General features: G+C 38.1%; 1 protein-coding gene across 2 annotated transcripts in view; it reads left to right on the forward strand.

Moving 5' to 3' along the window:
* Positions 1-12,199, forward strand: part of APAF1 (apoptotic peptidase activating factor 1) — a 98,827-nt gene that overhangs the window by 39,404 nt on the left and 47,224 nt on the right. For both annotated transcript variants that reach the window (XM_039223260.1, XM_039223261.1), the window contains exon 17: positions 2,589-2,714. In XM_039223260.1, coding sequence (XP_039079191.1) covers positions 2,589-2,714 — 126 coding nt within the window. The remainder of the gene's footprint in view (positions 1-2,588; positions 2,715-12,199) is intronic.

Genomic DNA, 12,199 nt, shown 5'->3' on the forward strand with positions numbered 1-12,199 from the left:
AAATAACAAACTAACATAGTCTTATAGTCAAAGCTAATTTTTACTCAGATATGCTGTACCTTATTGAATAAACCCACCTCTAAAAAGTAAGATTACTGTACTATTTAAGAAGTTTTGCTCTATTAGAACAAACCCACCTCTAAAAATCCAAAACTTTTGTATTATTTATGACTAATTTTTGGTATTTTTAATATTTTGGAGGGTGAACAAATTAATATTTCCTTATTTTAATTATAGACAAAAACTTCTAGGATGTGAGAACAAAGAGAGATCTATGGGGTTTATTGGTTAGTCAACAGTTTTAATTAAGGACAAGTTTTGCTTTAAGATTGGCCGTACCACACCTGTATTACCACGTGGACAATTAGAGCTCACTTCTTGTGTCTCTTGAACTGAGAGAAGCCAATGAAAACAGGTAAATCTGGCGGTGCCTGGCTGGCTCAGTTGGTGGAGCATGCAAGTCTTGATCTCTGGGTTGTAGGTTTGACCCCCACATTGGGTGTGGGTGAGATCTTTAAAAGAAGAAAAAATATGTAAATTTGAAGCTACCCCTATGTAACTTGCCTTATCTGAAAAATTAGATTTACCTAGGACTGGGATAAAAAGGAGTCTAGGATGGAGATGGAAATGAAGAACAGGACTTATCTCACTTACTGGTCATTTCAAAGGATTTTTACCAAGATTAATTTGGGGGATGAATGTTTTTTTCTTGTGTTTAATATTGTTGCCATTGGGGTGCCTGGGTGGCTCAGTCGGTTAAGCATCTGACTTCAGCTTAGGTCATGATCTTGAGGTCCATGAGTTCGAGCCCCGTGTTGGGCTCTGTGCTGACAATTTAGAACCTGGAGCCTGTTTCTGATTCTGTGTCTCCTACTCTCTCTGCCCCTCCCCCATGCATGTTCTGTATCTCTCAGTCTTAAAAATGAATAAATGTTAAAAAAAAAATTGAAAAAGTATAGTTGGTATAAGTCACCATAGATGACTGTAGCCCTTTTTATGTGGCTCCAGGGTGGCACCTGGGTGGCTTAGTCGGTTAAGCCTCTGACTTTGGCTTAGGTCATGATCTCGCAGTTGGTGGGTTCAAGCCCCACATCAGGCTCTGTGCTGACAGCTCAGAGCCTGGAACCTGCTTCGGATTCTGTGTCTCCCTCACTCTCTGCCCCTCTCTTGCCCAGACATACTCTCTCTCTCAAAAATAAATACTAAAAAAATTAAAAAATATATATACTTTTCAAACATACACAAAAGGAGAGAGTACAATAATGAACCCTTGTGGTATCCATTGTGTAGCTCTATTACGAGTATTTTGTCAATTTTATTTATATTTTCCTCCCCAACCCCCCATCCCCATTTTTGGGTGGCGGGGGTGACTGGAGCATGTTGCAACAAATCCCAAGTATCATGTCATTTCACCCGAAATACTTCAGCATGCAAATCTGAGGTCTTAAACATACATACCATGCCATTATTACCCCTAACTTAAACAATAGTTTTGTGATATACCTGGTTTGTGCTTACTTCTCTCCATTATTCATTTTCCTTTTTTAAGTTTATTTATCTTTAGTAATCTCTACTTCTAATGTGGGGCTCGAACTCATGACCCCAAGATCAACTGACCCAGCTAGGGGCCCCTTCCCATTATTCTTAAAAACATACCTTTCTACTATGGGTTTGTTGGAATCAGAATACAGATTTCAGGTGACATTTCATTGTTATGTCTCTTAAATCTACTTTATTTTGTAGAAATTTCCCTTCTCCTCTTCCTCTTTACTTATGTCATTGATGAGAAATTTAGTCATTTGTCCTGTGGAGTCTGCATTTGGTTGGTTGCTTCCTAGAGGTGTTTACTTGATCTTCAAGCCTGTTACATTTCCTGTTAAATGTATTTATATCCATCTTTGCTATCTTTGTATTTTTTTAGTCATTTTTTAGAGCATTAATAGATTTTAGCCTAGCTAGTGTAGACTCAGGGTTTGCATGGGGAAATATTATTATTATTTTTTTAATGTTTTATTTATTTCTGATAGAGAGACAGCATGAGCAGGGGAGGGTCAGAGAGAGAAGGAGACACAGAATCTGAAGTAGTCTCCAGGCTCTGAGCTGTCAGCACAGAGCCCAATGCAGGACTCGAACCCACGAACCCGTGAGATCATGACCTGAGCTGAAGAAGTCGGATGCTCAACTGACTGAGCCACCCAGGAGCCTCTGCATGAGGAAATCTTAGAAATGACCGTTTGGGTAACCTAGCATCTAAAAATTTAGGGGATATTTTATTTTACAAATTCCTTATTATAGACCTAAGTAAAAAAATAATGATTCCAAACTACTTTGTTAAATAGGCAGTAATTATTTAGTTATTTAGGTAACCTTTGGTCCTTTAATAGATGTAGGTGCTGATCTAAGGGTTCCTCCATCACTTGGTAATCACAAGTTAACCTTTATATTTCATACCTTTGTGTTACTATGAATTGAACATTTTCCTGAATTGAAAAAGGTTGAATGGGAGGGAATAAAGAATGTTATGTGGTTTTTAACTTTTCCTTGTGCAGTACTAGTTTTGTAGTTATCTTTTTATCGTTCTCATATAGTTGTGGGATTTGAATCAAAAAGAGTGTCGAAATACCATGTTTGGCCACACAAATTCAGTCAATCACTGCAGATTTTCACCAGATGATAAGCTTTTGGCTAGTTGTTCAGCTGATGGAACATTAAAGGTATGTTTTTGTTTATCATTAAAATTGGTTGTAATTTTGTAAGTTTTATGATTTGGCTATAGAGATAGGTTTCTGTTTTTCACATTTCTACAGGAAGAGTTTCTTTAATTTCCAGGAGCATATTTATATAACTGTAATTGCTTGTCATAATGATTACTTATGAATGGTTTACTGCCTTAAGCTTTAAAGATCATATAATTTGAATTCTTAATTTTTTTAAGCATATATTCTATTTGAGACTTCATAAAATTGAGACCTGTAGGGTTGAATTTGTAAGGGCCCTGCTTTTATTTATTCTTTATTCTGCGTTTTATTTTATATTTTCCTGTTTTTGAGAGCTAGGAAAAAGAGTTTATTCAGCCTCCTGAAATCTGTAGTCCTAAGAAAACTAAATTCTTTAAATTTTTACCTTCTCAAATAAGATCTGAATCCCACTTTATTACTCCTGTCTCTCCCATCATCCTAGTCTCCTCTTTACTGATTTCTCCTTTTTTCCTTTGATCTTAAGTCCAGTCTATCTTTGACCTCCTCATCTTTTGGTCTACTTTTTTCCCTCCCATTCTGTAGTGTTTGCTCTGGTTCATGCTGTCATCTCCTTATGTCTGATAGCAGTTTTCTAAGGTGTTCTCCATCCCTCCTAATTCTGGTACAGAAATGCTAGAATAACTCTATAATATAAATAACACATTTATATTAAAAATTTTTTTAAGTGTTTATTTTTGAGAGAGAGAGACAGAGTATGAGCAAGAGAGAGGCAGAGAAAGAGGGAGACACAGAATCTGAAGCAGGCTCTAGGCTCCAAGCTGTCAGCACAGAATCCGACATGGGACTCGAACCCACAAACTGTGAGATCATGACCTGAGCTGAAGTTGGATGCTTAACCTGCTGAGCCTCCCAGGAGCCCCTAACTATGTTTTTGATGACCCTTAAACCTTTATGCAAAACCTTTTTTTTTTTTTTTTAATGTTTTATTTATTTCTAGGAGAGAGAGAGAGAGAGACAGCGTGAGCAGGGGACGGTCAGAGAGAGAGGGAGTCACAGACTCTGAAACAGGCTCCAGGCTCTGAGCTGGCAGTCAGCACAGAGCCCGATGCGGGGGTCAACCCACGAACCGTGAGATCATGACCTAAGCGAAAGTCGGACGCTTAACTGACTAAGCCACCCAGGCGCGCCTATGCAAAACCTTCTTAAGGGGCACCTGGGTGGCTCAGTCGGTTAAGCATCCAACTTCAGCCCAGGTCATGATCTCACAGTTCGCGAGTTCAAGCCTTGCTTGTGCTGACAGCTCAGAGCCTGGAGTCTGCTTCAGATTCTGTGTTGTCTTCTCTCCGCCCTCCCTCCCTTGCTCATGCTCTGTCTCTGTCTCTCTCAAAAATAAATAAATATTAAAGAAATTAAAAAATTAAAAAAAAACCTTCAGAAAGTGTTCTCTTATAACATCCATGAATCTGGTTCTGAGTACACCCACTCTTCTATCTGTATTTATGTGTATTGATAGGAACTGTTCAGTTGATCTTCTCATTTCCACTTGTAAAATGTGTTTTGGTGTTCAGTTCAATCATTTTCATATGTCTTCTTTGATAAGATTGAATATAGATTTATGATCTGCAGAGACCTTGCATCTTCTTGTAAAGACTCTCTGAAGTTCATAGTACAGAATTGTACTCAAAACACACACTCAGTAAATTTTTGTGACATACATTTTTTTTTCCAGAGAAATACTTGAACCCTCCCAGGCACTACTTTGTTTTGTTAGAATCACTAGAGAAGATTTGTTAATGTTAATAGGTAGCTCTTAAGTTACGGAAAGTTACAGAAATCTCTTGATGCTGGTTGAATATTTAATTTATCTTTGTTGGCTAAAGATAACTTGTTTTTATATAAATCAGGGCATTTAGGAACCCTTTCTGTATAGAATTCTACCTTAAGGAATTTTCTAACTATTAGTAGATGTTGGGAGCATTCTTAGGTAGAATATTCAGGTAAATAGATTTTGATCTCTATAACATGTTATCTACAAATACTAAATACCTGTCTCTTTTTTTAGGACAATTCCTATCAGAGGAGTTTTTTCAGAACAATTTGGTTGGGTTAAGACCAACTTTTTCTGAGAGAATCTTTTAGTTATATGAATCTATTATTATTTCTTGTTTTCTACTAAGTGAATGACTTTAGGAAATTGTATATGTCAAGCCAGGTTTTTCCATCACCATTGCTAATTCCAAGTTCTGGGAAGATTCCATTTTACTTAGCTTTCCTTTTCTTAGATTTCATTATTATTATTAGGTTGCTTAATGTTCAAGACACTTGTGAAACTAGACCATTTATCTGTTATATAAATTTAAGATGTATAGCTCAACTGGCCCTTTTTGCTGCCAAGTTATGGTCTGTCCATTCCTAATTAACTTGCTGTATTCACCAAAGTTCCGGTTCCAAACTTTTTCTGTTGTTCTGAAGCCCCCGAATCTTGTTACTGCATTTCATTCTCTGGAGGTAACTTTACTTCATACCTATTCAGAGCATTGATACCACCCATTAAGAGCTCCCCTCCATAAATCTTCTCAAAAATTGCCATAAAAATCCCAACTCCCTTTCTTTTTTCTCATCTCAGTTCCCGGAAAGTTCTCTACTTATATCTGCTGTTCCTTTTTTCTTCTTCTTCTCCTGCATTTTGCTTCACTGATTACTTCTTTACTTTTGTATCCTTAGCTCTTCTTTTTGGAATTCTTTCCCACAGCCTACACATGTTCTTGGGCCTTTCTAAAACCAAGAAGTGAAGAACCTTTGATTCTCCCTGGATTGTGTTATTCTCTGAAATAGTAACTGCTTTTCTCTTTCCCTTTATGGCTAGACTTACTAAGCCATTTGTACTTGCCTCCATTTCCTGACTGTTCTCTCAGTATTTAAAACTTATTAAGATTGGTCCCATCTTTCCTGTATTTTCTTGAAGCATGTAAAATCTAGTTTTATTTTCAGGCTCCATTCTTTTTTTTTTTTTTTTTTTACAAATAGTTTATTGTCAAATTAGTTTCCACATAACACTCAGTGCTCATCCCCAAAGTGCCCTCCTCCATGTCAGGCTCCATTCTTAATGTTGTAAAGGTTCATGCTCTTTGGATTAGTGTGAAATCTGTTTTTTTTTTGTTTGTTTTTTTTTATCCAATCCTTATTCTTTTTGTTGTATCGCCAGTGTTCAGCACCTCTTCCTCCATGGACCACCTATATTTCCTTTTCGAAATTCTCCCCTTCTGACGTCAGTGTTGTCTTTCTCTTCTTATCTCTCTAACTCCTTCTTAAACTTTTTTACCTGCCCACTAAAATAAAGCTGTTCCTCAAGCATCTAACCTCAAATACCGGCACCATTCCCTTTCTTCCATCCCAGTTCATCAGTCCCATGGCTTCAGCTCTCATCTCTTTTGTGAGTGACTTTCAGATGTGTTATCTTCAGCCCTCATTTCTCTTGTGTCCTTGTGTCCTGCATCTCTAACTGCCTGCTAATTGTTGTCACTTAGGTAATAAACTGTGCCTTGATTTACTGTGCTCCACACTGAACTGTTTTTTCTTCCCAAACTTGACCCTTCCTTTGGGGTTCCTATAAATTTTATGATATTGATTAGATCAGTGTTCAGGATTTATATCATTGTGACTTGTCAGTTGAGCCATGTAGTATGAGTTTTTTTACTTTCTCATAGAGTTTGTTTTCCTTGCGATTAAATGTGGTGTACATTTAACATTATAATTTTGTTTTTTAACAGAGTATTCTAATTTTTTAAAATGTGCTCATCACTAGTCTTTAAACTATCCCTTATCTAAATTGCCTCTTAAGTTATTCAGATTTATTAGATATTTGATAAATTTTCTTTTCTTGGAAATACTTTTATTGGAAGGGTTTTGTCTTGCTCTGTTCTAAAATTTTTTTTTAATGTTTTTTATTTCTGAGAGAGAGAGAAAGAGAGACAGTGTGAGCAGGGGAGTGTCAGAGAGAGAGGGAGGTACAGAATCTGAAATAGGCCCCAGGCTCTGAGCTAGCTGTAGCACAGCTGGACATAGGGCTTGAACCCACGAACTGTGAGATCATGACCGGAGCCGAAGTCGGATGCTTAACCAACTGAGCTACCCAGGTGCCCCACTCTTGCTCTATTCTAATTGGTGATACTACTTCCAGTGTACAGCTGCCATCCTGGGATCTCTCTTTATTATCCTGGTGATTCCTTTTGCTTTTCTCTTGACCTAAAACCACGTTTCTTAGATTTCTTGTCTACTTTTTGGTTTATTGTCCCAGGTTGGTGGAGAATCTCCTTTGTTTTCCTAAGGAAATCTGTGGGAGGTAAATTTTTGAGACCTTGTTTGTCTAAAGGTGTCTTTATTCTAACTTCATACTTAGTTAGTATTTTTGACTACATACACAATTCTGGGTGGTAAATAATTTTTCCTGAGAAGTTTGGAGACTTTACTGCCTTATCTTTTATCTCCTCCTCCTCCTCCTCCTCTTCTTCCCCCTCCTCCACCTCTTCCTCCTCCTCCTCCTCTTTCTTCTCCTTCTTTTAAGTCTGTTTATTTTGAGAGAGAGAGAGAGAGAGAGAGAGGGAGGGAGAGAGAGAGAGAGAGACAAAGTGCTCATCCGCCATTGGGGGAGGGCCAGAGAGAGAGGGAGACAGAGGATCCAAAGCGGGCTCCATGCTGCCAGCAGAGAACCTGATGTGGGGCTTGAAGTCACGAACCATGAGATCATGACCTGTGCTGAAGTTGGATGCTTAACTGAGTGAGCCACCCAGGTATCCAACACCCCTCCTTCCCTTGATTTCTGTATTCTAAAGTTCCTCTTGAGAAGTTCGAAGGAGTTCCGATTCACATGTGATCTGTTTTTCTGTCTTGAAACTTTCAAGATCTTCTCTTTATCCCCAGTATTCTTTCTTTTTAAAAATTTCATGATAACGTGCCTTGGTGTGGGTTTGTCTTCATTTATTGTGCTTGGCACTTCATGACTTCTTTCAATTTGGAAATCATATACTTCAGTTCTGTAGACTTCCTTTAATTATTTGATGTAATTTTCTCTACTTTTTCTTTTTTAGAACGCCTGCCTCATTTTTGGTTGTTTTCTTACTTTTCTCTCCTTTCTCCATTTGCCCTCTTTCTGGAGGATTTCTTTAGCTTTATTTTCTAACTTTATTTTCTAATCCTTCTGTTGGATTTTTAATTTCTCTTGTCATATCTTAAAGTACCCATTCTTATCAGTTTCCTTTTTCATTTCATACCATTTTTTTATCATGGATGCGATATCTTTTATCTTTCTGTGGGTGCTAACAGCTTTTTATTTTTTATTTTATTTTATAAATATATATTTTAAGAGCTGCATCTTTTTTTTAAGTTTATTTTGAGAGAGAGAACATGTGTACAAGCAGTGGAGGAGCAGAGAGAGAGGGAGAGAGAGAATCTCAAGCAACCTCTGCTCTGTTAGCACAGAGCCCATTGTGGGGCTCAATCTCAGGAATCAAGAGATCATGGCCTGAGCCAAAATCAAGAGTTGGACTTTTAACCAACTGAGTCACCCAGGTTCCTTTGTGAATAGTATTTTTTTTAAATTTCATATTCTTGTATAGTTGCTGTTTTCTCTGTTGGTTTCAGCTTCTGTCTGCATTTTAGAGGTATACCTCAGCTATCTGATTCTTGGATATAGCTACAGATGTTTTCTGACTTATGATGGTTGAATTCGGATTTTTCTTTTTTTTTTTTTTTAATTTTTTTTTATTGTCTTTATTTTGAGAGACAGTGAGCAGAGGAGGGGCAGAGAGAGAGGGAGACACAGAATCTGAAGCGGGCTCCAGGCTCTGAGCTGTCAGCACAGAGCCCAATGCAGGACTCGAACCCACAGACTGAGATCATGACTGGAGCTGAAGTCGTATGCTTAACCGACTGAGCCACCCAGGGGCCCCGAATTAGAATTTTTCAACTTATGATGGTGCAAAAGTGATACATATTCAGTAGAAACTGTATTTGAATTTTGAATTTTAATCTTTCCTTGGTATAATGATACTCAGTATGATACTCGTGATGTTGGGCTGTGGCAACGAGCTGCAGCCCCCCAGTCAGCCATGAGATCACAAGGGTGAACAACTGATATACTTACAAACTTTCTATATCTGTATCGCCATTCTCTTTTTTGCTTTCTCTATAGTATTTAATAAACTACAGGAGATATTCAATGTTTTATTATAAAATAGGTTTTGTTAGATAATCTTGCCCAGCTATTGGCTAATGTAAGTGTTCTGAGCACGTTTAAGGTAGGCCAGGCTAAGTTATGATGTTTAGTAGGTTAGGCGTATTAAATGGATTTTTAAATTATGATATTTTCAAGTTATGATGGGTTTATGGTAAGTTGAGGAAGATCAGTATATGTATTAGATATATAAATCCTGCTCCTCTTTAATACTACAGCCCCAAACAGCTGATAGGGAATTGTAATCTTGCTTATTATGAGTTTCCTTGAAGTGTTGTCTGGATAAACTTCTAATATCAGACTTTTTAGGTCTTTTGTCTTGATCTTGTTGGATATTCAGAGAAAAATGTTTAGTTTCCTACCTCTAGGGTGTAAGTCTGGTTGGCAAGCTCTGAGAAGATGTTTAGGCAGAGATCTCAAAATTTGGAATATAGACTTTATCTTAATTTCCCAATTTTCAGAATGATGACTTTGCTCTCAATTGTCCTGGGTGCAGAAAAACCTTCTACTTTTCAGCCAGAGTAGGGACACACCAACCTGGATTGCATAGTTTGGGAGGGGATTTCAAGGGACTTGTAGTGATTTCTCTTGATTTAGCTCCACCCTTAGATGGTACCCAGTGCAACACTTCCATAGCCTTTTAGGAGTTCTGTGGTATGTATTGGGCTGCTTCTTGGCTTTCTATGTGCTGGGCTCAGGACTCAGTATTTAGGAGTCTCCTTATTGCTTGCCTTTCTCGTTTTTACCCTTTATAGCTTTGTTGCTGTTTTCTCTTCCTCCTTTCTCCTTTGCCTTGTGAACTATGTCTATGGAGACAAGTTCTCTTTACTGTTGTTTTATGTGCGTTTTGGGAGGGTATAAAGATGAACGTTTATATTCTATCTGCTTTTTTAACCTGAACCCTCTTTCCTTCAGTAACACAATTGTTTCTACTTACCTATGCTTGAAACATAAGACTCCGTCTTTTCACTTAAAATGTATTTTTTGATTATTTAGTGAATACTTACTATCTGTTAGACACTGCACTAGGCATTTGGGTTTTAAATACTAAAAACAAAAAAAACAAACCCCAGTCAAAACATGAAATAATTCCTGGTCTGTAGTTGTTCAAATTCCAGTTGGAGAAAGTGGTAAGGGCACAGACAAGCTATAGAAATGGTAAAGGTGCTCTGAGAACGGATGAGGATTGTGCCCAGGATGTGTTCAGGCACCTCGTGCTGTACCCAAACAGCCTTTTCTCTCTCTCTTTTTTTTTTTAATTTTAAATGTTTTTATTTATTTCTGAGAGAGAGAGACAGACAGACAGACAGTGTGACCAGGGGAGGGTCAGAGAGAGAGGGAGATACAGAATCCAAAACAGGCTCCAGGCTCTGAGCTAGCTGTCAGCACAGAGCCCGACGCGGGACTTAAACCCACGAACTGTGAGATCATGACTTGAGCCAAAGTCGGACGCTTAACCAACTGAGCCTCCCAGGTGCCCCCTTTTCTCCTTTTTCATTATCTTTGTTTTCCCATTTTGTACATTAGCTTATGCTGACCCTTTAGCCTAGAATCTAGGCCATACAGCACTACTCTTGTCTTTTTAGTGTTGAAAATCTCTCCATCCTAAGTTGTAGGCTAATCTTCAGGGAGGAGACCAAGATGTCCACTTCTGCAAAACCCATTCCCTCAAGCCCACAACTTGGGTCTAGCATTCCCAATATGCTTTATCTTTTCCTCTCAAATGACACATCTGATGTACCTGTCTTAGAGTCACTTATAGGTTTGTCGTACCTTCTTTACTGGCTTGTAAACTCCTTGAGAGAGGTATCTATACCTGATTTATTTATATAATCTTCCAAATGATGAGCATAGTGTTTAATACATTCAAGATGATAAACCTTTGCTCTGTCCCTTCAAATCAAATTAAGACTTCTCCAAACTCAAAAGAAAAAAAATGTTAAAAGTCTTCAGGGACAGGATTTGGATTTTTCATGTGTGAGTATCAAAATGTGATTGTAGAGCACAGAGCAGTAGCAGCAGGGGAGAGACATTATTGCACTCTTGGTGAGAACTGCTGTGTTTGTGGCAGCTTTCCCAAAGTGTTATTAAGGCAGTATGGTTAGCTGGTTCATGGTGATACAGTGACATGTAGTAAGCAGAGGTCCTGTAAAATGATGTTGGATAACAGCATCTCAGGGTCAAAGTCTTCTAAAGCTTTTGCCTTCTGAGAGGATGAAGAATTGTAAAATTATTTCCTGCCGCAAATGGCTCTGTAATCTTTTAAGCATTTTGCAGGGTGTCATGTTGATAAGCATGTGTTTTTCAGGCCCTATTGATAAACCGTTTCAATATGTGACTTTTATTTAAAAATTGCCATTTAAACCACACAAGGCCCAGGGTGCACGTGGGCTCTTTATACAGTGTAGTAACTTGATCAAATCAAATGCTGGTATTTACTTCGTCCCTTGATATGCGGAATTTAATCACCCATTGGATAGGAGCTAAAGTCAGGTCCAGATGCAGAATGTACTTTAGACAGATTTAATAAAATTGGGTTGTGTTAGGTTTTTCTTTCTTTCTTTTTTAAATCCTGGGAGTGGTTGCTTTGTTTTTCATATTAAGAGGGAAGCAATGTGATTTCTCATATATCTAGTAGATGTGACTGAAACTTCTGGCTTTTATATATAGGGTTTCCTCCTCCACCCCCTGTAAGTACCAAGGAAGTCTATTTTATTATCTGATGTCTTACTTCTTCCACCTTATCCACATTTGTTGCAAGGGTAAAGGTTATGGTTGTGGTTATATTCCTTAGTGTATATAATATTCCTCTAAGCTTGAGATCTAAAAATGTGCTTGCTTAGACAAATCTGGTTTTACTTTGGAGGTGTGCTTTGGAAGCGGAGTTAAGGCCTAAGAAGCAGGTTTTTTTTGTTTCTTCATTTTTTTTGGTCTTTCTTGACCAACCTTGGTCTGGGCATGGTAGCCATTATCACTCTGTGAGGCTGGCATGCTGCTCAAGGCCTAGGGGAGTGGAGATGGGTCTTCTTGAAGGCTTGTCTTTTGTGCTGCTCAAGTGGCTCTGCTAGTGAGTGAAGTTTTACATCTTTTGTATTCCATTCCACAGGATCCAGTTGTTTTAGAACCCTGTATAGCCCCATAAACACACAAGGTGCCTTCTTTCCTTTTAGCATATTCTTATTCTTTGTTTTTATTTTCAGGGACTTCCTTATGTCCCTGGATACTCTTGCTACGTTTATAACTCAGCTTACACTGGGCCTTGTGTGGT

The sequence above is a fragment of the Hyaena hyaena genome, unplaced genomic scaffold (assembly GCF_003009895.1).
Source record: "Hyaena hyaena isolate Hyena2069 unplaced genomic scaffold, ASM300989v1 scaffold_1305, whole genome shotgun sequence".
Lineage (NCBI taxonomy): Eukaryota > Metazoa > Chordata > Mammalia > Carnivora > Hyaenidae > Hyaena > Hyaena hyaena.